The following is a 25,846-nucleotide window of genomic DNA, read 5'->3' on the forward strand; positions in this document are numbered from 1 at the left end:
AGTCCCTGTTTCTTTCTTTCTTTGTATATTAAGATTAATTTAGGATCATATAGAACTGAAGAAATGAAAGGGTACTCATCTTTCTATATTGAATGGCAACAAATTCTCATTTTCACTTTGTGTCTACTAAAAGAAATGTGTAACAGATTGGTATAGAAAGAACATAAATTAACTTCTATTTCATCTTCTCTACCGCCAAGACCAGTCAATAGATATACTTTTGTCTAAATATAGTCTATTCCTTGCCTGGTTGGGACGATTCGCCTTGCTCTGGAGCAAGGGGACTTCTACCTAGTGGATTTGAAAATGCACCTCTTACACCTCTTGCTCTTGGAGACAAGTTTTCTTGCTCGAGAACCCGGCATTGAAGTTCAAAAGGGTAATCCCTCATGCAACCAATCCGGGGCCCAGCTCCTGTGCTCCATCTAGAGGATAATTGCTGAGCTAACTGGTAAGATCTCATTCCTTTATGTGAATCTATCCTCATTATGATTTTCTCTTTTGGGATGTGCTTTTCATTTTCATCATCACTATCATCATCCTCATCAAACAAATTCTTTTTAGGAACCATGAATTCTTCGTCTGACAAAAATGATTCTTCTGCTGTTTCATAACCATCTTCTGAAGGAGATTCTGGAATTTCAGAATGACAATTTTGAGGAAGCACATCTTTCTTAAAAATATCATACACATCACCTATTTTGGGTACTTCAACTCTTGTAACTTTCGAGCCAAATCGTCGAGACAATTTTGATTTTAGTTTACCCGAACTTTCTGCAGCCTTAGAGTCCTCTTCTCGCGAATCAATATCCTCTTGGGCTGAAGTTTTAGCTTCTGTTGCTTCAGTGTACTTATAGATTTCTGCTTCCAATGAAGTGCTATGCAGGCTCTTGCTCTTCTTGATATTGCCTTCTTCTTCCTCCTCAACTGGCGTTTTCTAAACAGAACATATCCCAAAAAAAAAAATTGTCAATACATCAAAGATTAGCCTCTCTTTGTTTAACATACGGAAAAATCTGGTATGATACGATAACATATCCAAAAAAAGAAAAAAAAAGAAAAAAAAAGGGGCATAAATCTAAGTTTTTGCCTCCCAAAAGTCTCCTGCTACACAAATTTTGGGTTATATCAGATGTTAACTTCATCAGTGCTCTTTTTACCTGCAGATTTTCCGTATCCACGCCATACTCGTGGAGGAATGACATGAACGCCTGGAAATTTTCTTCTGTTGGAAGGTAGTGTCCACTGTGAGGCCAAACTGACTGTAAGGTTGAATAAATCATGTCAGCACACAAAACCCACTTGAGGTAAAAGAATCTAATTCCTCAGAAACACGTAGCAATGGCTTCTTATTTACCTTCAGAATACCATTTTCGACGACCAATCTTCCAGCTGATAATGTCGCGCCACCAGCCAGAAAACTCGAATGCTGAAATGTGCCCTTGTTCTTCTGCCCAACATACAAGCTCTTGGATGCACTGAGAACGAAGATCCATTTGGCATCTTTAGGTCCTCCAGTGGTATCAAGAAGTTTCCCACTCTTCTTGTAAAGGAATTGTGCACCCTCTATCACTACTTCATACTCAGTCCTTTCTGTCTGCAAGTTGAAAATTTTGTTGTTTAGCAAACTCCGTTTTAGGGTTTTAAAATTTTAAAAACTACAGACATCCGCGGAAGAGAGGAACAGATGGAGAGATTAGGCGACTAACCGGACCAAGATACTTAATGCATTGCTGTTGAAGCTTCGATCGGGGACACCTCTCAAGGAGGTTAACTTCTCTTCCTTCGCCTATATCAAGCCTGCAAAATGTTTAGGTTCTCAGTTGTGAAGTTGAGAAGTTTTTTAATTCATTTTGTTGTGGTTCCAAGTATCCTTACCAGTAAAAGAAGGGCTGCTTGCTCTGACAATGCAGCCATGTTCGATAATAAAACTGAAGATTATGGCCATAGCGATGGCGAGGATCAATCTGCCAACAAAACAAACAATGAATAAGAATAACACCCCTTATCTCAATCGATGTATCATATTAAGTCGTATAATTTCCTAGAAGAATGGACTCACTGCTTCGAGCCAATGCTGTAAAGCGAGCTTTCGAGCCTTTTCATCCTTGGACAAACCTTTTCCAACCTGGAAACAAACAATTGGAACGTTACCAATTAAAAATTGTCGCAAAAATGTTTAATAAATTAACAAGCATCTCCTTGTTGAACATATTTATGTAACTTGGGGTGTTCAAAATTGATTAATCGGTTTTATGAACCAAACCAGTTTTTGGGTTCAGGAATTTTCCGGAACTGAAACCAAACTGGTTAATCGGTTAGTAAAAACCTGTTAACCGGTTTTGAAACTGTCTCAATTTAATATTTTTATGATAAATCGGTTTTGGTTAACTGGTTTTCATATTCTCGTAAATTAGTGATCAAACTGAAAAATCGGTTTCTCTATTTTTTGAACCAAAACCGAACTAGTTTGGTTCGGTTTTTGCATCTTTTTGAACACCCTTACCTTGGCAGCTCTGGTTCTTGCTCTTGACCAACGAGAAATGGCAGTTTCATGCTTTCCAATCTCAAAGAATGATACCCGGTTGAGTTCAGCAAAATCTAACACCTTCCACCTATGAAAATTTCATTACAAGAATCTGATTATTCGACTGTGCTTTTACCTTTATACCCTTTTTATAAAAAGAATGCAAAATATATTTTTAGTGCGACATACCATCTTTGCTCAGCAAGAACAGCACAATCTGCAAGCTTTCTCCTGGTTCTGAAACTCTTGTACACTTTCTGCAACCTCAATGCAGCTTGATATCTCCGATTACCCGCCATTTTCGACACACCCGCCGGCTGCAATTTCCTCCCGCGAACACCATTCAATCTCGGATTTTGATCACCACCATCACCATCACCGTATCCATAACCATAAGCATCATGATCTCCAACATCCTCAAAATCTTTGTTCTTGAAACCCATGGCTGTGCCAAAAACCTGGTACTCCATTTCTGCAGGTGCAGGAGGAGTTTTAAACGATAACGTGTTGTCTAATTTCCTCCCTTCGAAGCTAAGTGATCTTTCCATTATTATCTTCCCGGTACTGTTTGATTTTCTTACCGTTGGCTCAGCCTCGCGGCCGTTGAAACTCACTGAGCGAAAGAATGGAGCCTTCAATTCCCCACCACCACCGCCTGTGACACTAAATGATCTCACGAGAACTGCCCCAAAACGGCTGTCTAAATCGTCAAAATTGTCAATTGGGTATGAAGGTGATACCCCCATTTGGCCTTCGAAGAAATGCCAAGATCTCAACTAACAAGATCTCTTTCAACCTGTGAAAAAAAAAAAAGCANTTTTTGAACACCCTTACCTTGGCAGCTCTGGTTCTTGCTCTTGACCAACGAGAAATGGCAGTTTCATGCTTTCCAATCTCAAAGAATGATACCCGGTTGAGTTCAGCAAAATCTAACACCTTCCACCTATGAAAATTTCATTACAAGAATCTGATTATTCGACCGTGCTTTTACCTTTATACCCTTTTTATAAAAAGAATGCAAAATATTTTTTTAGTGCAACATACCATCTTTGCTCAGCAAGAACAGCACAATCTGCAAGCTTTCTCCTGGTTCTGAAACTCTTGTACACTTTCTGCAACCTCAATGCAGCTTGATATCTCCGATTACCTGCCATTTTCGACACACCCGCCGGCTGCAATTTCCTCCCGCGAACACCATTCAATCTCGGATTTTGATCACCACCATCACCATCACCGTATCCATAACCATAAGCATCAAGATCTCCAACATCCTCAAAATCTTTGTTCTTGAAACCCATGGCTGTGCCAAAAACCTGGTACTCCATTTCTGCAGGTGCAGGAGGAGTTTTAAACGATAACGTGTTGTCTAATTTCCTCCCTTCGAAGCTAAGTGATCTTTCCATTATTATCTTCCCGGTACTGTTTGATTTTCTTACCGTTGGCTCAGCCTCGCGGCCGTTGAAACTCACTGAGCGAAAGAATGGAGCCTTCAATTCCCCACCACCGCCGCCTGTGACACTAAATGATCTCACGAGAACTGCCCCAAAACGGCTGTCTAAATCGTCAAAATTGTCAATTGGGTATGAAGGTGATACCCCCATTTGGCCTTCGAAGAAATGCCAAGATCTCAACTAACAAGATCTCTTTCAACCTGTGAAAAAAAAAAAAAAAAAAGCAAAATTAATTCAGAAAATTTCAAGAAACTTGAAGTGAAAACAAAAACTTCAACCCAAAAGTTGAAAATATTTGGACTCAGAAGCCTGAAAACGATTGGTTTTCTGAACATTTCCATTTCTTTTTTTCTTGGTTTTCTTCAAAAGGATTCAAGAAAATAGCTTTAAAATAAGAAGAGATTCATGGTTGAACCAACATATAAACCATTTCCCAGAAAGACATTTCCATTTCTTAGTTTTCTTCATAAACATTCAAGAAAATAGCTTGTAAAAAAAAGAAAAGTTAAACCAAAATGTATGAAACTTTCCTGGAAAAGAGATTACCATCTCAAAAATGTTCAAAATATTTGGGTTCATTTAATGGATGAAAAAGCTCCAAATTGATTGCGTTTCTGAACATTTCCATTTCCATTTCTTATTTTTCTCATAAAAATAGCTTAAAATGAAAAGTTAGAACCAAAATACAATAAATTTTCCAAGAAAAGAAACAACCCTTTTGTCAAATCTAATGTATCCAACTTACACCATTTCATGCAAACTTAAATACATTTATATATTTAAATCAACCAACAAAACCACAAACAAAACCAATCAACTTGATGATTGTAGAAAGAAACAAACAAAAGAATAAAAGAAGAATCGAACTCAAAAGAACTTCACCTTAACGTGGGAGAAATGGAACCAAAGAATCACACCAAACAATAAGAGGAAGAGAGAAGAAGAAGAAGTCAAAAGAGAAAAATGAGGCAGAGACGAAGAATGAAGGAGATATAAGAAGAATGCAAAGAGGTCTTTAAAGCATGGATTTGAGCTCTAGTATTCGATTGGGTGATTGCTATACTTGCAAGAGCCAATGGTTGTATATTTATAGAGAAGATGATGACACCCAACAACAGAAGAAGTAGGAGAGTTTTAAGTTTGAACTCAACAGGTGGCATTGTCTATATGATATAATTAGAAATTCATTTCTATTCACCCAATAAATTTTTTTTTTTTTTTTTTTTTTTTAAGCATAAATTTTTACTCCATTTATTTAGTCGGTTTGGTACGGCATATATGCAATTAAATTTGAGGGTATAAAAGGAGGAAAATTTTTAGGTGAGTTAGGTTTACCACCTTATTTGTATATATATCTAGTAAAATTTTGTCATATATGAATTTGACAATATTTTTCGTCGAGATCAGGTATCCATAAATTTTGAGAATATGAACGAGAGAGAGGGTAAAGGAGTACCCACAAAAACTCGATCTTGGCATGACCCAATATTGATTAATAACTAATATTTATTAGATATCATTTAATTTAACATGTTCTTTTTCATTTACAAACGAACACATGTATAGAGCTTTATAGTTATTGGTATGAATGATGTGATATAGTTTATTCATTTTAGTTATATATATATATATATATAAATTTAACAACTTTTGTCAAAAATTTTAGTTAGATAAATGTCAATTGATTTTTTGATTAATTACCATAAAAGAATCTACATATTTAAAGAATTCAGAAAAAAAAAAATGAAAGTAATTTTCTATTTTTAAACTTAAAATAATATATTGAAATTGCTTATTGGGTAAAACTTTACATTTTGATTTTTTTTATGTGAATATACAAATAATGTTTGTAAATAAAATTTAATTGAAAGTATGATTAGCAATTATTTTATAAATGATTTTGTTACCATAAAATCTTTTATAATAAACTAATATTGATATTAAACAAAATGTAAATCTATAATTTTTTAGTAAAAAATTGTAACATAAATTTGAAATTAATATATGAATATTTAGGCTAATAGTATGAAAGTTAAAAATTAATATCATAAGAAGATAGAATTAGCATTAAGCCATTCATTATATCAACAATTACATTTTTAATTAATTAATATTTAATATTTATTTGGTAACATAATAAAAATGATTAAAATTATATATATATTTGTAAATTTTTAAAATACGAATATGAATTCATTATTTATCGATTATAAACAAAAATTCAATTAAACTTTTTCATCCAGTCTTAGACCATTTCCAACCACAAACACCGAATTAGTGCAACGTTTACACTATTTTACTATTACATCTTTAACCCATTACACTAGATATTATACCAAAGTGATTATTTCTTAGAATATTCTCATTCTTTTTCTTTTTATTAATTATCAATAATTAATTTATTTAACTAATTATTTATATATATATTAATTAAATATTTGTAATAATATATTTTATTAATTAACTACTAATAATAAACATTTATTAAATCAATTAAACATTACACCAAGAATTTTGCAAAAAAGAACCCAACAACAAGATCAAGGATCTCAAAATACCTATAGTTCTTTTCAAAATTTTGATTATCTTACAGGATCCGGAATTAATCTATCGGAATACTAAATTGTTATTATAGTTTATATTATATTTTCTTTTAATTTAAGTGTTTCTGAATTAGTGTTGATTTATTTTGAGTTATTGAAGTTTAATATTTGTATTGTAATGAAATTTTATATTAATTTTTGAATTATATAATTATTATAAATATTAATATAAATAATAATAAAATTAACATAATTACAAATTAAAAAATAAGTAAATAAAAGATGTTTTAGTGTGGATGAATAGTATCGTATCAAATTTGTTTACACCAATTTGGTGTGACTTTTGATGTCTGGTGGAGTAAAATTTGGACACAATTTTGGTGTTTTACATCAATTTAATATCCCATTAAAAAGAGGAATTATTAAAAAAAAAAAAAAGCAAACAAAACAAAATGTAAACAAAACTTTTTGAACTTTCTACCAAATGCTTGACAAAATGTGAAAATTGAAAAATAATGATGGATCATTAACCTATTATTACGTGAAAACGATATTATCAAAGAAATTATTTATTTTTTATAAATATAAATAAATAATCTAATCAAGATATTTTTATATTAATTTATATAATTATATTAAATATAATATTAAATAAAAATATTATTGGAAAGCACAAATGAAAAATAAAAAAAGCTCAAAAAGATGTCGGAAAAGATAGCAGTCTTGCAGTGCAAAACCAGTCAACCCTCACCGCCACTGTTCGGATCCTGTAAGTTGTACCCAAAGGTACAACCCGCAACAAAACAAAAACCTAGGTTGTACTTAGAAGTTAGAAGAATATCATCCCAATCGCTTTCTCAACCACGTTAAACCACGCTCCACGTGAAGCATCGACATCGCGGATTAACTTATTATCACGCGCGTCAAGTGACAATGGGACTTGTATGTGTAGAAGTCAAGTACACAGTTTCACGACGACACAACCAGCTGTCGTCTCCGCTTCCCCATGCATACAGGTTGTAGGTCAACCGTACGGAATTTTTTTTAACACACAAACACGTGGCAGACCAGGATTCGCATGCGCGATAAAGTGTAGAATTAGAAATTTGAGGATAGTGAAATTAAATTCCACTCGGTTTTGTGTTGACTTTTTGACTGAATTGGTCCTCACTCCTGTTCACCGAAACACAGGAGAAAATGAAATAAATTGATATATTTTGGCCAATGTTTTAAAACCCAACTCTGAGGATGATCCAGTCACCTCTTCACCTAAACACATGACGAAAATGAAATAAATTGATATATTTTGGCCAATATTTTAAAACCTAACTCTGGGAATGACCCAGTCAGGCGACTGGGTCGTGGGTTAATCGGTTAAACTAGCAGTTTAATCAATAGTTTAACAGGTTTAAAATCTAGTAAACACACTTCTGATAAATACCATCAGACTCCATAGATTTGAAATCTAGCAAATACAACCCCTAGCTAAATGCAAATTGGCGATCGATTGGGAGAGCAGCGGCGACACACCAGGGAGGGTAGATTAGGTGATGGAGAGGACGAATCAGCAATTGGCAAGTTAAGGCATCGCTAGAAAATGATAGATCGGTGGTGGAAGTCAAACAGTTGCAGTGGCTTTTTTTGTCGAGATGACGGTGGATCTTCGTGAACTGCAATGGAGCTTGGGAGAAGGTAGATCGGTGGCTGAGAAGGCCGATCGATGCCGAAGAAGGTCGATTGACTTCGGGAAATGGAAGAAAAATTAATCGACGACGAAACATCGTGTTGCGACAGGAGATGAAGCATCACGGCCCCGAAGAAAGTCAGAAGGTGGTTTCCGATGGCAAGGGAAGGTGGAAGGTCGTTGGAAAAGGGAGGTCATCACTAGTTTGCATTTAGCTAGAGGGTGTGTTTACTGGATTTCAAACCTTCAAGGACTGATGTGTATTAATAAGGGGTGTGCTTAATAGATTTGAAACATGAAACAGTTGAAAGGGTAACCCAACCCGGAGAAGGCCCCGAGTCTCTGTTCAACCGATTAAACCGGCGGGGTCGGTCTTGGTTTTAAAACAATGATTTTGACGTGGAATTGACTATTCATTTTGGGTTGTTTCAACTTTCACGTGTTTTCTTAAGACCAAAATTGTCTTTTTTTTTTTCTTTTTTTTTTTTTTTGTCTTTTTATTCATAATATGTAAAAAAAAATATTGGGTGTGACCATACTAGCACTAAGGCACTAGATCCCATTAGAATTCTTAAATTAAGCATGCTTAGACAAGAACAGTACTAGGATGGGTGATATCTTGGGAAGTCCTCGTGTTGCATTCCTCATTTTTATCTCGCTTTTCCCTTTTAAACCACCACTAAGTGGCCTAGTAGTCAATTAGGACTCTTGAGTGTATTATTCAAGAGGTACCGACTGTCAATTTTAAGGCCCCGAGTGATTAATTGAGATACACGTAAGCTGGCCCGGATACCCCCAGTCATCAAAATAAATAAATAAATAAAAATAAGCAAATATTTTGTTTTTCAATATTCTTAATATGTGTTATAAACCAAAATAACTTACAAAACAATGCTAACTTTTGTTACATACGTGATAATCGTTTCTCTTTTTATAATATATTATTTACTTTATGAATAATTTATGTTCTTATATTTGTTAAATAAGATTTTATTGTTATTGTAATGTCTAATATTATATTGTATGATGTTTTAAAGATTATATTAAATAGTAAAATATGGCATTAGTAGCCATTATCTTAGGTGTTATAAATCTATTATTTAATCATAGTTGTACACAATGATAGAGCTTATAATGATGTCACTTTAAATATAACAACATTAATGTTGTTAAAGAAATGATGGCAAAAATCCAAAACAGATCTACGCAGACGGGAAGGTTCCACCAGAGAACTTGTTAAAATCAATTAATTTTCAAAAATCTTTCTCCAAAATTTATAAAATTTATTAATTAATAATATTTTCGAAAATTTGTGGATTTGTTTGAAATAAAAATTTCTCATTTTTTAAAACAAGTGGTAAAACAGATTTTACTAAACATATATATATATAATTTGCTAAATTAATGAATTGTATTTTAATCTTTAAAAAATTATTCGTGAATTACAAGTCAAATAAACCCATAAACACGAAGGAAATTAAGTGATATTTTATTGGTTTAATTATATAACATAATTATCCAAAGGCAGCTGGAAAGCACCAAAAAAGGAAACAGGAGAGTTTGGATTAGATTAAGAAACAGAGTATAAGGAAATAAACTGTTAGATGATTGGAACTTTTCATAATTTTGATAGAATCCAGAAAACCTCTGACCAAATATTTGATATCATCACTTTTTGGTCCAACGCGCTTCACTGAACCACCGACACTTAGCTCAAAATTAACTCCTTCTAGATACTATTAGTTTAGGAATTTACTGTTTCATCCCTGTGAAAATTACCACCGACCCTTCAAAATAGTTAGTTGGGGTATTTGTCTATTCATGGGATATAAACATTTTAGTCTAATCAGATAAGATTTTTTTAATAAAAAGTCTATAGTACCCCAGTTGTCTTAAACAATGTTAATAGAAATAAATAAAATATTAGAGAAAAAAAAGTTAAAAAAGTACTATACACCTAAATGGAAAAAAAAAAAAAAAAAATTTATAAGAGTAATGGTCATATATATAAGTGAAAAACTTTTTAAAATGAAGATTAAGTCATACATTCCCCATTTCAAGTTGGCTTTCGAACATGTCTGTATTCATGCAAGAGGAAGAGCAGTGTTAGATGAATTAGAGAAAAGTCTTGATCTCAGGGAATGACATATGGAGCCTTCAAGAATGATTCTTTACAGGTTTGGGAATACTTCCAGGTTTGGGAATACAAATTTCTGCCCATCGTGCGTCCACTCAAGGTGGACTCCCGTCCATTATTAAGGGACGCCTTTCAAAAAATTTGAAGGAGGGTTCATTAAGTTGAGCATAATTTTTTTAAATTTAAAGTTTGGACGGGCGTCCAATCCATTATTAAGGGATACTCATCCATAACATTTAAACGATCGTCCCTTAATTTTGTTTTTAATTTATAGTTTGGATGAGCGTCCATCAAATGTGGTGTTCGCCCGTCCATTAGTATGGACCCCCGTCCATTGAATATGGACGGGAGTCAATGATTTTTGTTTTCAAATTTTTTAAATTTAAACTATGGATGAGTGTCCATTATAGATGGACACCCGTTTATAGTAAATGAACTCTCATCTATATAATATGAACGGGAGTCCATCGTTCATTTCGCATGGATGGGCATCCAGCTTTGATGGACGTTTGTCCAATAACAGTGAACGGTCATCCATAGTTAATGAACGGCCGTTCATTTGCAAGATATTTGTTAAAGTGATACGTGGCTGGTTCGAGTGTGATGACGTGTAATTCGGTGCACAGTCCCAGTGTCCGTAGCATTATTGACTACCTTATACAAAGATATAGATGAGAGATAACGTTTTCTTTTGAGAGAATTTGTGGTTTAAGGGTTTCACTGGAATTGAGTCAGAAAGAATTTTAGAAATAGTGTTTTCTCTTAGAGAATTTCTAGTAAAAGTAATGTTACATGTATGAAATATGTGTACGATTTCGTTGTATTGCATCAGTAAGTTTCTTTTGATGATTATTTATGGTTATTTAATAGTTTAAGTTTTTAGGTCGATTGGTTTTTTAAAATGATTTATCGAATTTGATCTCTTAACCAGTGTGTCTTGACTAATCGAACTTATAATCAAGAATTATATTGATTACATAACGTTATTAAGTCAGTATGCATATATATGAACCGTTAGATTAATGTCTTTTAATGGTTGAGATTGCATCTATATTAAGGAATTCACAATATGCATTGGTTATGCAAGTTGTATTGTCAAAACTATATTTTCTTATTTCACCCGTAATTATATGAACTCAATAACGTTATAATTAAGCATTTAGACCATCACAATCAGGGAATGATATAAAACTTAGAAGAATGATAGTGAGAGTCAACTAATTTACTTGTATTGATATTAAATTTGGAAGTGGAAAAGGGTTTTATTAAAGTATAGTAGTCAAAAAATCTAAAATCACAATCATTTACTATTCTCATTTAGCACTTTCCAATTCTTAGTACAATTTTCTAGGGTTTACCATGAATGGTTCAACATTTAAATTTCAAACTCTTATACTCACTCAAAATTCTTTGGTCAAAACTTTTCATTCTTTCACTTCACCACCTCTTGACTTAAAAAATTTCCACATGCATGTCAAGTCTTCTCTCATCATTTTCAAAGTAGTTTTCTTTAACCATCAACTCTCCTTCTTTAGGGTTAATTTATACTTCAAAATATGATTTTCCACAAAGACTTGGTCATTTTCGACATTATAATAATTTAGTTGCTACATTAATAATGTTTTGATTATGACTTTCATGTAACCAAGAATTATATTGACGGGAAAAATCTAAAATACCACCAAATATCGCATCGACTATATAGTTTTAATTTAACAATTACCAGTCACAGTATTTATAAACATAAATGTGATATAAAAAAAATTATTGACCTGTGGTATAACCAACATGGTATATCGTCCGTGGCATTCATATTTTCTCCAGTATCAGTGCATCTCAAAAATCACAAAATCATATCACAAAATGACATAAAATTCTCTATTAGGTTTTTATATACGGTTATTTAAGCCCCACTCAATCTCTTTCTAAGTCCCAACAATGATTAAAATTATATAGAAAATTTAACTTTTTTTTTTTTAATTTCATTCCAAAATTATCTCCTTTAATATTTATTTTTCTTCTTTATATCTTTGTTAAATTGAATTTCAAAAAGCAACTCTAATACAAGAACATTAATTCATTGTTTGATTCTATCTTCCTTCTCTTCGAAAAAAATTAAAATATGATTTCAAATATCAAATTTGCAAACTATGTTTTAGAAATAAAGAATTTAAAGTTTATTTTTTTTTATTTTTATCATATGGTGTGTTAAAAAGAAAAAAGAAAAAAAAAACCCTTAGAGCTTATGATTATTAACATTCTTTTGAAATAGGTGGGCTTCTTTATACTTCTTGGGCCTATCTTATTGGGCCCATTTCTGTATACTTACAAATGAGGCCTAATAAGATAATAGGTGGGCCTTTCCTAGGCTTGCTGCTAATTACACCCTTGTGAAGAGAAGTGTTCTTTTAACTCATTCATTTTATCATTTAACTTCACACTTTTTTTTTTTTTTATATTTTAAACGAGAATAATTGTAAATTTACAAATTCATTTATGAGGATAAAACCAAAACTTACATTCTTTTTCGAACGCATATTAGTTTATATATATATATATGTGTGTGTGTGTGTGTGTGTGTGTGTGTGTGTGTGTGTGGCTTTATATATTATTAACATTCTTTTGAAATAGGTGGGCTTCATCCCAATCCAAAGCAAGTCGTTCTCATGCAGAACAAGCTCGTTCTCGTGACCGTTCCTTATATTGTTCAATTTGCGATTTAAGCGAAGTCAGCAAGGCTGATAAGAGTTTGAAAATACACAATTACTTTATGGTTTATGGGGACTATTTGGGAGAAATTAGTTGTAAATTGGTAAATTTGCTTAATATTTTCATAAATATCTTTTATGGGATTATGGGTGTGTTTTAGTGTTTTTTAGGTTATTAGTGTTAAATGTTATACTCGAATGAATAATCACGTCGGCAACAGAATGAGTGATGAGTAGAAACAAACGGATTGAGAATCGGAGTTGAATTAAAAAAGTTATGGAGCTTTGAAGTAAAAAGGAGATTCTAGATTACGCTCCAGTTTGAGCATGCCTAGGTGTTTCAATAATAACTCAAGCTGCAGACCTTGGATTAAGATGATTCAAAGGGCTACATTTCATATGTTTACTACTTCTCTAGATTCTATCATTATCATGCTAAAAAATCACTATCTTTGAAGTGCTGCAAAATGATGCGAGATTTGAACTAAAGAAGAGGAAGTTATCATTGCGCCGCAACACACTTAGTCTAGAATCAACTGCACCACAGCACAGTACTGGGCACAGTCACGACAGAAGGAAATCTTTCTTTCATTTTTATTAGGAAATTAGGGTTTAAGAGTCCTAAACTAAATAGAATTAAGGGAAAAAAAACCCTAACCCTTTTGGAATATAAAGGGAAGTCTTTTAATATTATTTTGGGGAATTTTTCAGAGCGAGCAAAAGAAAAACTATTAGAAGAAAAGAAAAGAGCATAAGAATTTATGGAGCTTTTGGAGCAAAATCATAGAGAAATTTTTCCTTGTTTCTCCTTAAACTCATGATTTTTGTTTTAATAAAGATAATTGTTTCATTAATATTTGCTATGAACTAATTTTATTTTCTGGGGCTAAGATGTAGCCCAATTTCTTGATTTATTTATATTGATTTTTATTAAAATTTCTTCCTAAGTTTTATTATTATCCCTAATGTTTTTTATTCTTAAGGGCTTAAGAATTGAATGAATTAATGGACTAAGTTGAGATTGAGAGATAATACTTAGTTAGTCTACGGTAGTAAAATCATATGTTGAACGAGCATTAGAGATAAGTTATTGCGATTAATGAGGTTTTGGTAAACTCCATAAAGCGTAATAATCTCTAATTGCTTAAATCTTATTAGAGATAATTTAGGTTAGCAATTAGGGGTTAATTTGATAATCATTCAAGAGAAAATTGTTGGAAATTTAAGGAGTTTGACATATAGGAAGAGCTTAATGAAATTAACATAAGTTATCAATACATAGGAATAAGAGATGGTGTGAAATCTATATCCTAGGTCTAGTCATCTTGCATTAAAACCAAAGATTTATTTAGTTATTTTCATTTCAATTTTTTTATTTTATTTAATTTCAATTGTTTATTTTTAATTTAGATTTTTCTTGATGAAATTTGGATTAATCAAATAGTATTAGGATAGTTTATTTTGGTAATTGATAATAGTAATTCACTTGGGATTGATATCCGTATTCTTACAAAGGGACGTGTGTTCCTAAAGAAAGAATGCATGTTCCAATCCAGAGCACGTCATTCTCATATAGAATAAACCTTTTCTCGTGACCGTTCCTTATATTGTCTAGTTTAGAAATTAAGTCCATAACTAAGGTAGAACGCCGTTCATCAAGACACGGGATGCCCATTCCCTATGCTATAGAAGTCACCAAATGATTATTTTGCCAATATCAACAAGCTGCAGCCGTGGAACAACTTAGCTTGAGGGGGGCTGCCAAGATATAAGCTTAGGAGCTGTCTGGGTTAGAATGTAATATTTGAAAGTAGTCAGGACTACACTGTTATTTGTCTAGGTTAAAATGTCATATATCAAAGCTAAGTAAGAAACACAACCTTTTGTATCCACGACTACATTAAAAGAAAGCCGCGCACTGTTCTTGTAATTAAAATAGTTAACAAGAAAAATATATATGTCTCTCTCATTTCTCTCTAATTTTTGCCCCAAATCTAGAACAATCTCACGTCAGAGAACTGGTGGTTATTTGGTTCCAACCTAGATCTAAGCTTTTCAAGTTTGTCAAATTTGCTAAACCTGCACCAAAAGATTTAAATAAATAAGATAAAAAAGAAACAACTTAGATGCATTTTTTTTTTTAAATAAACCAGTATCATCAAAAATCAAAATAAACATCTCAGATCAGCATAGAATAATTTTTTCTTCTTGCTATTTTTCTAAAAGTCGGCATATATCCTCTTTTGATAAATGTAAAAAAGGAGAAGGAGAAGAGGGTTCTGTAATCAAATAACCCTAGATTTGCTGCCGGTCAGCCAGCCTCCTCCTCAGACAGCCAAAGCCACCACAAAGCATCCCAAACCAACACCAACCCAACAAGCAAACCCACAACACTCGAAACTCACACTGACGCCACAGATGGGCGTGGCGAGTCGCTATTGAGCGTAGTCAATCGCGCGCTTTTTATTGTGCAAACAGGCGCATTGACGTCGCTGAAGATCACAGCGCATGGGTCACTGTGAGAAGTAGGGGGCCTGGGGACTGCAATGGGCGCGGGAAAAAAGCTAAAAAGGACGGTGACAACGCTTTAAATTATATGTACTCTTTTGGCTTTTCAATTGATTAGTTGGCTTGTTTTGTTCAGGTGGCGCTTAGGGTTTTGGCTTATAAAAAATCTCAGGGTTATAATCCGATAGTAAAGATTCATTTTGAGATGTTGAGATGGGGCGTATTTGTAATTTTTTAAAGGTTTATTTGTCATGTTTGAAACTAATAGGGATTATCTTGTAATTTTTGTTCCAATCCAATTTTTCAGAACCAGCTAATTCTGGTTCCTTAAAAAGCGGACGGGTACTCGGACCAGCCCACCCTTATGGAGAAGTTATTATAACATATGATAAGTTAGGGTTTAGGGTTTGCAATTTAAATTTTCTTTTCTTTCTTATCTATGTTAATAATTAATATGATCAATAATTAATAAATTAAGTATTTTTAAAATATAAATATATCAATTTATGGTATAGTTAATATGATATCCAATGATATCGTTATGACTTATGACAACTTATCGAAAAGAGATCTTAAATGGTATCTTTTGGATATCATTTTTTTTTTTTTTTTTGGTTGCACTTGATTGCTCAACATCAAAACTAGGAATGGGGAGCGAGTTAAGCGGTTTGTGAGCTACTCGAGCTGGACTCGTGAAAAGCTCGAACTCGATTCGAAGTCATTCGAGTCCTGCTCAAGCTCGAGTGGCTCGTTTAAGGGGTTGAGCCGAGTTCGATCCAGGCGAAGCTTAGCTCAATAGGCTCGCGAGCCTCACCACGTTCGGAGGGTTAAATTGTAAGTTTTGTAATTTTTTTTATTAAGCAGCCCCCTTCTTACAATAATCTCGAAGCTCGAGCTAGTTTGAGCACGAGCTTGAGTACCCACCCACACTCACGAGCTTGAGCTTGAGCCCAAGTATTCAAACACGAATAAGCTCTGCTCGAACTTGAACTTGACAATTTTTATCACGAACCAAGCTTACGTGTCTAAATACTCGGTTGGCTCGGCTCGTATACACCCAAAAAACTGGCTTAAATTAGGTCAGTCCAGGTTAATTAATGCCCTCCTACGCAATGCTACTAAGGAGCAATCTCTTGAATTTAAGATACTATGGTAATTATATGAATTACAAGTATATGTTTTTATCATTCTTATTTTTATTTTCCATATTGGGGCGAAACCAGCCCAGCTGGCTCACCCAGGCTGCAGCTCGGATGAGATTTTGCAAGAAAATTAAAATTAAAATTAAAATTAAAATTATTTTATAAATATAATATATTAATATAAATTAATTGTTTATTATATACTATTCAACCTAATTTTAATTGAAAAATCTCTCCATTCCAATGAATAATTTTAACTTTGAGTCAACCACTTTTCTTCAAACATAAATAATTTTCAAAATCACAATCCATGAAAACAAAAGAGAAAGATTTAAAATGGTAACAATGAAATTTTTTTATCGTCATATTATAAAGAAGAAAAATCTTAAAATATATTTACACTTTAATCCTTGGACATAATATTCTGATTCAACTTCTGTCTGTTCTTCTATTTTCATCTTCTCCTACGAATATCTAATCAGGTAATTCTCTAATACCGTCTCTCTTAGCATTAATTAGCTTGTAATTATAAACTAAGTTCAGAAAGAAAAATCAAAGAAAATGGCAATTTTATCTAACCTCGGCGATCCATGAACTGGCAGTTTCGCTTCTTCTTTTGAGTATTTCTTCATAATTTACTAAAGCCTTTTTCTTCATCCATTTTGTGATCAGAAACTTCTGGGAAATTACTCTTCTCAGTAGACATATATTTGATCTCAAAATCCCATATTGAAAGTCATTGTTGCTATCAGTATCACCCACAAGTCAACATACGAACATAAATGTGAAGAAATTTAACCACTAACACAAGTCAACATACAGAGAATAAATTTTTCCCCCCGATGGGTAAGGGAGGTTTTCCTTTCTCTTGGAAATGGAGTTTAGATCAGAGAAAATCAGACCAGCCTTCCACCGGAACCCAAAAAATCCCTTTTCTTCTTTTTAGTTGTTGACCTTATTCATATGAGTACCTGGGAATGTCACGATGATAGGTGCGTCAGTCGGGTTATCCTGTGATGCACGGCGGCCGGAGGCTCACGTGCTCCTACATAGAGAATGATGGTGTTTCCCCTGACAGTGGCTGCCTTTACAGGTCTCCTCTCGATTTAGCTGCATGGAGAGTATGTGGAGTTTGCATAGCCGCGTGCCGTCAACCAGTATAGGCAGCTTATACGTGATAAGGTGATCTATCTGAGTGAAAAGATATTTTCCCATGGTGGGTCCTCTTTCTTTCTTGTATTGTTACATGTGTTGATCGCTAGCGTTCTTCGCTGTCCATCTTTGGTCCTGAGCTTGATGTTCGCTCTGAACAAAGGCGTATCCCGGACTCCTCTACTGATCCCGGGCTGGAGATTTTTACCGCACAACACATTTATTTGATCTCAAAATCCCATATTGAAAGTCTGTTGCTATCACCCACAAGTCAACATACGAACATAAATGCGAAGAAATTTAACCACTAACACAAGCATCTGAGCACCTTATCTTCTTCTTGGACAGTGGCAATAATAAAAATACAAGGAACTCATTTTGAAACAATGTGACTCTATATCTGGAGAGCTCTGCTGGGACAAGCTAGAGCTGAAAACATTTTCTCTGATGCCATTTATGGCAAGCAGGTTAAGTAGCGGTGGCCTGGCCGGCGAATTCGGTGGCGATCACTGGTTAGAAGTAAGATCAAATCAAAGCCGTAACACATGAATGAAATGATGAGAAAAATATCAAACCAAAATTTAAGCTGAATTTAAAAAGCTATACAGAACCAAAGTCTCATCCCCCAGACTTTTATGATCTGCGCACAGGAGCATCACTGAATGAAATAGAGAAGCAACAGGAACAAAATAATAATAGTAAAAAAAACAACAGTAAACAAAGAAATTATATCGCGATTTACCCTGGTTCACCTAATGTGGGCTACGTCCAGCTGAGTTAAATTTTTGAAATATACCTCACCTCTCTCGTTACAATGAATGAATTGCTCCCACACTCATAACAAGAGAAAAATATGTTTATATACTAGGTTTAGAGATTAAACCTAGTTTTACAGGAATTCCTATTCCTAAGCCCAACCCAAAAAGGAATTAATAACTTAAAAGGAATCCTACAGCGGTTTACATGGAAAAGCCCAAACTGCCTACGGGCTCCGTTACCCATTAATGCTGAAGTAGATGACTAAAGCCCAACCCCCGAGTGCGTCTCCGTTACCCATTAATGCTGAAATAGTCGACAACTCCAACAATCATGATAACCTTCTAGATCAAATAACAAACAAATTAAGTAAGCTCTTTCAAAATATTAAAGAAATATCTAGACGAGACAAAACAAGACAGAGACTATCTAGTTGGAAGTGACGTGACCCAGTCAAGGAATATCGATACTGTGGGTCGGATCTTGGTCCGAGTATATATTATGGGGTCCAATTGGATTAGATTTTTGCCTCCTGTAATGATTTTTTCTTCTTCCATAACTCCTGTATTATATTGTAAATTAACAGCTTTTTCTCAATTGCATTTGATATCTTTTTATTTACACGTACAAAGTAGTATCCAATGATGGGATAAACTTGGGAACTGGAATAAGTATGAATAATGTTAAAAATAAATTATATAGGTATACAAGTTGAAAATTCTCAGGTACGGATGTCCTGAATCATTTTGCATGCAGTGCAGACGATGGTGAGCGATGACACTAACTTCGATTGTGAGCTAGAATCTAGAGCTTACCCTTGATCTGTACGAAAAGTTTAAGGACGTCCACATCAAAGATTGATTATACAACTGATGCATTACACTATAAATAAAAGTAAAATAAAGCTAAAGGATATGACAATTAGAAAATATTAATGATAGGTTGATTCATATACAAAAGTTATACCAAGTTATAACAGAATAAAATCACATCAGTTTGTATATATACATTATCTTAAATTGTTTTAATTGTAGGAGCGTGAAAGGAAGGATGGCTTTGAAATTGAATGATATACTCAGAGGTCTGTTTTTATTATTTTTTATTGTTTAATGAGAGGTTTAAAAATAATTGGATTAGTGCTGCGCACGGAATTTCCAGGAACATATAAAACTGATGCATGATTAATGTGACAATTGAAATATAAAACTCTTGTAATTTCTCAAGACAAATTTAATTTTCCCATTCTCTGTTCGTCAAACTATAAAAAAAAAGAAACTTGTTCGGCCTTCTTTGATTCTCCCGGACACTGGTTCTCAAAGTTTCTCCTTGCATGTCTTGGCCGTTCGATGAGAACAAAGTCTGATAAATTGTGCGGAAAACAACAATTTACGACTGCTCGATGGACAAAGCTAATCACTTTGACACACAAATAAACAAGAAAATATTAAGAATTAAGAGTAAAAATTTTAGTACTGAAAGAAAGGGAAATGTGAAAGAAAATCTACGGCTACGAAATTCAAAAGTAAGATATGCAACTAACTTCCCTGGTAATATGAATCTTAAATGATTTAAAACTCTGATTTTTTTTTTCCTTTAAAAACAAAATGTGTTTCCCTACACGAGAAAATAACTATGTAAAAAGGGGCAACGTACCATACATGAGGAACATAGAAGTCATAGTGGACAACCACTCCAAACTTTGCTCAGTCGTTTTAATTATATTGACTTGGGTATATTTGAATCATAGTTTCTCCCCTTACATATTTGTAATAATATTACCCAAAAAGTAGTGTTTGGTTCAGGAAATTTTTTATTCGGAAAAGATAGGATTGTCTTGAGATAGTTACCTTGAAGATTAATAGGGAATGTTATATTAATATATTTGGTTGGGAGGAATAAATATTATCGAAAGGGTTATTATTGAATTACATTTTTTTTTAAATATTATTATTATTTAGAGTATTATTTTAATCCCAACATTTGAGAATTTAGCTAAAACACCCCAACAATAGAAGTATAAATTTACCAAATACCCACCCTAGAAGACTGTCGACCACTAGCTACTACCGTCAGCCGTCGTCGATAGTTGTCGAGACGACATATTGTTGTCGAATCTAGCCAAAAACAGTTAGATCCGTTGGTCGTTTCGACGACGCATCAAACTAACGAGGGTGCCTGACAATCGTCTGGGTGGCTGGGGATATTTTGGGTATTATTCTTGTAAATAGTGAGTGTATTTCTATGCAAAAAGTTAATATATGAGATTATAGAAATCATTTCGCATATTTTGGCTAATTGTTATTTAATAGACTATGAGGACATTCGTGTCCAAAATGTTTTATTAATTAGGGTAAGTTGTATGAACAGTGGATTACCCTAGTAATAAAAAATAACACAATTTTAGACGGTAATCGAATTACCCACTATTACCTACAGTAACACAATTTATATTGATCGATTATTGGAATCTTTCATTATTGACATCCAATGTGATAATTGCGAATTAAAGTTAGATTACCGGTGTTATCTTTTATGATCTCAAATCAAATGCTATTTTAATTTATTAATGGGCAAAGTATAAAATGTGTAAGATGATAAAAACCCAATAACAATAAAATAAATTGTTATTAAGTGATACTTCCCCAAAAAAACTGCACTTAGCTCTTTTATCATTAATTGTAAAAACACTTTTGAATACTTTTTGTGTCATTTTGATTTTCCCCGAAATAACAAAACCTTTATGTGATTAAATAAATTCTTTCATGTTTACAACTGAAAGAGCTTGATCAAATATATTGTTAGCCTCAAAAGTCAAGCTCATGTCAGTATAATAATGTCTCTTTGTACCAGCTACCAAGCCCATATCTTCAAAGATATTCTCATCAACTTTATCATTTCAAATAGATGAATGGACGAGAGCCTTTCATGTGTCAAGACAACTTGCAAAACACTCATTACATTGAGTGTTTAGGTGTATAAATGGGCACTCCTCTTCCCAAAGAAGGGGGATGGGCTAAGATTTGAGCTTCATTTCATTCTCTCTCTGTAAATACTGTATTTCTTCATTTTGTATGCCTTACGAGCAAAATCATAGAAATAGTTAGAATTAATAAAATAACAGTGGATTTATGAGTCACTTATTGAGCATTAAAACCACTATAAAAACCCCTTTTGTCAATCTTTTATTTATCTTTTCTGCAACATATATATCTCAACTCCATATTCAAATCTCATGCATCCATCACGTATGATCTAAGTCCGCTTAGCGCTTTTCACGTGCGAGTTGTTAGCGTCCAAAATCAAGCGTCACAATATACATCTATAATATATATATATATATATATATAATATATATATATATTCTAAATCTCGTTAACAATAACCTGACGTAGTTGTGACAATTGAAATATAAATTTTTTATTTCATTATTGTTTTTCAAAATATGTTGGTGTTTACAGTAAAAACATATAACACACATAAAAGTTTAGTACTCACCAAAGTGGGGGTCTCCACCCATTCGCCACGTCTCCCAGAATCAAATTGAATTTTTAATGTAAAATTACAATAGACCCTCTATTCTTTACTGACATTTCTTCCATTTGTTCCAGTCCAGTTTCAAGACATGTTCCATCTGGGTACCCGTTGTAGCCCAGTTTCAAGATATGTTCCATCCCGGATACCTGACCTCAATGCCCATTCCAGGTTTTGGTCTGGTTCCAGTTTATGGACATGTAGGAATAAAAACCAACCCCGCATAATGGCGGTTCCAATCATTGGAACTGGAATCTACCTTGTGAAGGCCGGTTCCAGTTCTATCCATTGGTTCCGGATAGAACCGTTACTCATGTTTACCCTTAATGCATGATATGACGTCCATGGAGAAAGTTTTTGTAAACTGTACCATCAAAAATAAATGTTAAAAAATCATTTTTCACAAGATAAGTGTATATTATATATATATATATAACCTAAGTTTTCTGTTATGGAGTAATTTAATTAGAATCCATTTTGGTATCAGGGCATTAGTAGAATTTCCCAACATGCTTAAGGATCTCAAAGTTTTTTATAAAATTAATGGAAAGACGTTTATTTATTTATTAAAGGTGCCAAAGTGGCATCTTAAAAAAAAAAGGAAGCTACTTATCATAGTTATACATTAAAAACTACGTTACCTTTCATCAACAATGTCGAGGCGAACGCGGTTGCCTTTGTTGCTTGTTTTCTTTCTTCCATCTCCCCACTCTTCTCTAGAATCTTGCTTTTACAAGTTTGGATACATCGATATCATTATATATACATAAAGTTTTTGTTGGAGTCCCACACACTACAAGAAAATTGACATTTGCAACCATTTTTTAGCAACTAACCAGAATTAGTTACAAAAGGCTACATTTATCAACTAAATTGACATTAGTCGAGCAAGAGAATTAAAATTTTGGGGCCCACATATTCCAACATTTGGCATCTAAAGTTAATTTTTGCGACTATTTTGTTAGTCACAGAACCGGTTGCTTTAGTGACTAATAAATTTGTTGCAATTTTTTCCGGGTGATTTTTCCCTCCAAAATTTGATAATTTGCATCTAAAATATGGCTTTTTGCATCTACATTTTTGTTACAAAAACCAATTTTTTGCACTACTAATTTAGTTGCTAAATTAGTTGCGAATAATTAGAGATTTATTAGTAACTATTATGATTAGTTTAGAAAAATGAAATTACCAAATATCACTATTTGGACAGTAATTACAGGGCCCCAAAGTATTACAGCAACTAAATTTGATTTAGTTGCTAATTTAACTTAAAAAATTCATATCACCCCCAAAATTATTTGTTCCCGCCGACCTCAATTATGGGCAACTAACACTAATTCTTTACTGACTAATTTTTAGTTGCAAATCGACTTATTTCCATAATAGAATTATATTTCAAAATATCCCATATTTGGACTAATTACAAGGCCCCAAAGTATATACAACAGGTTGATTTTGTCTCTTTTTTTGTTTGAGGGGTCAAATGATATTATTTAGGGTCTACCTTGTCACTTTTCATCATGTAGGGACCAAATAAATGTTTTACATATACCCAATTATCCAAAACTAAACTAATTTTACCCTAAACCCTAATTGATCACTCCGTCCGCATCTTCTTCTCCTTTTTTCCCTAAAATCTGGACTTCTCCAGTTGTCCTTGTCAGTTCTGACTGTCGTCCATCGAACCTCATCTGTTCTCAATCTTTTCACGGCCGGCTTCGACCCTAAACGCTTTTACACACATGTTCTTTATTAAACGACGACGTCAGAAGCGTTCGTTCTTTCTTAACATTGCAGTTACAGTTGCACTCTAAATCTTCATTCCAATGCAAATACGAAGTCTTGATTAATTAGGAGAAAAAACTTGTTATCAAAGAAACACAACCACAATCAGAAATGTGGATTTGATCGCAACTGCTCCACCGCCTAGATCCGCCATACCTCTTCTTCGATCCAGTTGACGCTCATCCTCTTTGGTTTAAATCCAATCTCTTTCTCTCCCCAACCTTTGACTCCGAATCCTATATCTCGGAGCTCCAAAATTTTGTTCCTTCAGACACTCCGATCTAAGTTACATCTCATTTATCTTCCTCAAGCATGAACTTATGATTTAATTGACCGGGACTGTGTCTGATTTCGTTAACTTGAACACCAAGCTCGTCAATGTCGACGCGGCCATCGTACGGATGCAGGCCCCATGTTGGAGTTGAGGAAGAGAATCGAGGGTTTAGAGTCACTATTGGAGGTTCCATTTTGGCGTTGCAGAGTGGTTTAAAGAAAAGATTGGAGGCTGCTGCGGCTAGGGGCTTTTGAACTGTTGCTTGACACATTTCATGTTGTTTCTGGTTTCATTACTGCGTTTTTAGAGCTGATATTTATTCGTTGAATTAAACTCAATTATTGATTGCGTTGATAGGGTTGTTGGATTATAGCTAATTTCAGTTTGGGTGTTGTACTTGTGGCGACTAAGTGTGTAAAGATGAAAGAGCTGGATCTAGAAGTTACAGAATTTGGGATTTGTGGAATAGATATCTAGTTCACTTGAGTTCAATTTGATTGATAGCACTAGCTTATAATGCCAATATTTTATTGATTAATCAAGGTTTTCATGTGAGTTTCATGAATTGCGTGAGATGGGTATGCTGTTAATTACTATTTTTTTGTTTTGCATTGTACTCACCATGTGCTTGAGAAATGAGTCAAGAATGAGTTAAAAGTGGAAACATGAGTACTTATTTAAGTGGCCGTGCTCGGGTTAGTTTGATGTTCTAATCAAATTTTAATGCTGAATTTTAATTATTGGGGTTCAAAATTAAGTGTTATGCTTCATCACCTCTGCCTCATGAAAAACCCACATCATTAATTACAAAGCCCTACTTCAATTTTTTCATTCTGACTTTACATTTGCACCATTTAGTTTTTATTCAAGGAAGGTAATACTCTTTTTATTTAATGTGTTTCTTATCATGCTATGTTTTGCAGTTTTCTTGTACCACTCTTGCCTAATCAATTACATATAGTCTATGCTTCTGTCCTGACATTTTTTTTTCCTTTTTTTTTTTTTTTTGTTATTGGCAGTCCTGTCTTGTGGGCATCATTTGTGCTTTTCTTGCTTGTAAACGTTAATGGTGAGTTATCTTCTCCTTGATAATGCCTTTTGAACAATGATTCTGCACTTTAAATTGAACTAGAAGTGATATAGTTCATTAACATATTTATTTTCCTTTTCAGGATGGCAAGCATTATTGTGGGCATCCTTAATCCCTGTGATTGTAAGAAATTTATTCTCTGCACCTATCATCTTGACTTACTGGAAGAGTTAAATTCTGAATACTATTAATTGGTTGCAGATAATCTTAGCTATTGGAATGGAGCTTCAATCCATTTTGACACAGTGGCTCTTGAAATTACCGAAAGACATGCGGTGGTGCAAGGGATGCCACTTGTACAGGGCTCAGACAATACTTTGGTTTGGTCGGCCTCATTTAGTGCTTCATCTCATTCACTTCGCTTTGTTTCAGGTACTGAATGACCTCCTCTTTCGCAGATAGAAGATCTTTAATAAATATGATTAGAGTGAAATTGGAGTAAAGTAAGATCAAACAAGTGAACTAAATTACTTGCTGTAGACTTTTATGCATGCTGTGTCTAGATTATGATAAACGGAAGCTTCATTTTAAACTTAGAACATTCAAAGGGGTTGTCTT

General features: G+C 33.6%; 1 protein-coding gene, 1 long non-coding RNA gene and 1 pseudogene across 2 annotated transcripts; 2 read left to right on the forward strand and 1 right to left on the reverse strand.

Annotated features, from left to right (window-relative positions):
- Window positions 1–64: 64 nt before the first annotated feature.
- On the reverse strand, window positions 65–3,273 carry LOC116141097 (IQ domain-containing protein IQM6). Its single transcript, XM_031426643.1, has 9 exons — window positions 2,993–3,273; window positions 2,717–2,875; window positions 2,507–2,615; window positions 2,063–2,128; window positions 1,879–1,967; window positions 1,710–1,800; window positions 1,358–1,597; window positions 1,161–1,262; window positions 65–937 (listed from the first exon to the last, which is right to left on the reverse strand). Exons 1-9 carry the CDS (start codon window positions 3,271–3,273, stop codon window positions 236–238), a joined length of 1,839 nt encoding a protein of 612 aa, XP_031282503.1. The 3' UTR covers window positions 65–235.
- Window positions 3,274–8,730: 5,457 nt separating this feature from the next.
- On the forward strand, window positions 8,731–8,849 carry LOC116141108 (annotated as a pseudogene).
- A 16,362-nt stretch (window positions 8,850–25,211) lies between these two features.
- On the forward strand, window positions 25,212–25,598 carry LOC116141077. Its single transcript, XR_004129734.1, has 3 exons — window positions 25,212–25,267; window positions 25,371–25,411; window positions 25,490–25,598. It is a non-coding gene; the product is annotated as an uncharacterized LOC116141077 (long non-coding RNA).
- Window positions 25,599–25,846: the final 248 nt, after the last annotated feature.

Source organism: Pistacia vera, unplaced genomic scaffold (assembly GCF_008641045.1).
Source record: "Pistacia vera cultivar Batoury unplaced genomic scaffold, PisVer_v2 Contig392, whole genome shotgun sequence".
Taxonomy (NCBI): domain Eukaryota; kingdom Viridiplantae; phylum Streptophyta; class Magnoliopsida; order Sapindales; family Anacardiaceae; genus Pistacia; species Pistacia vera.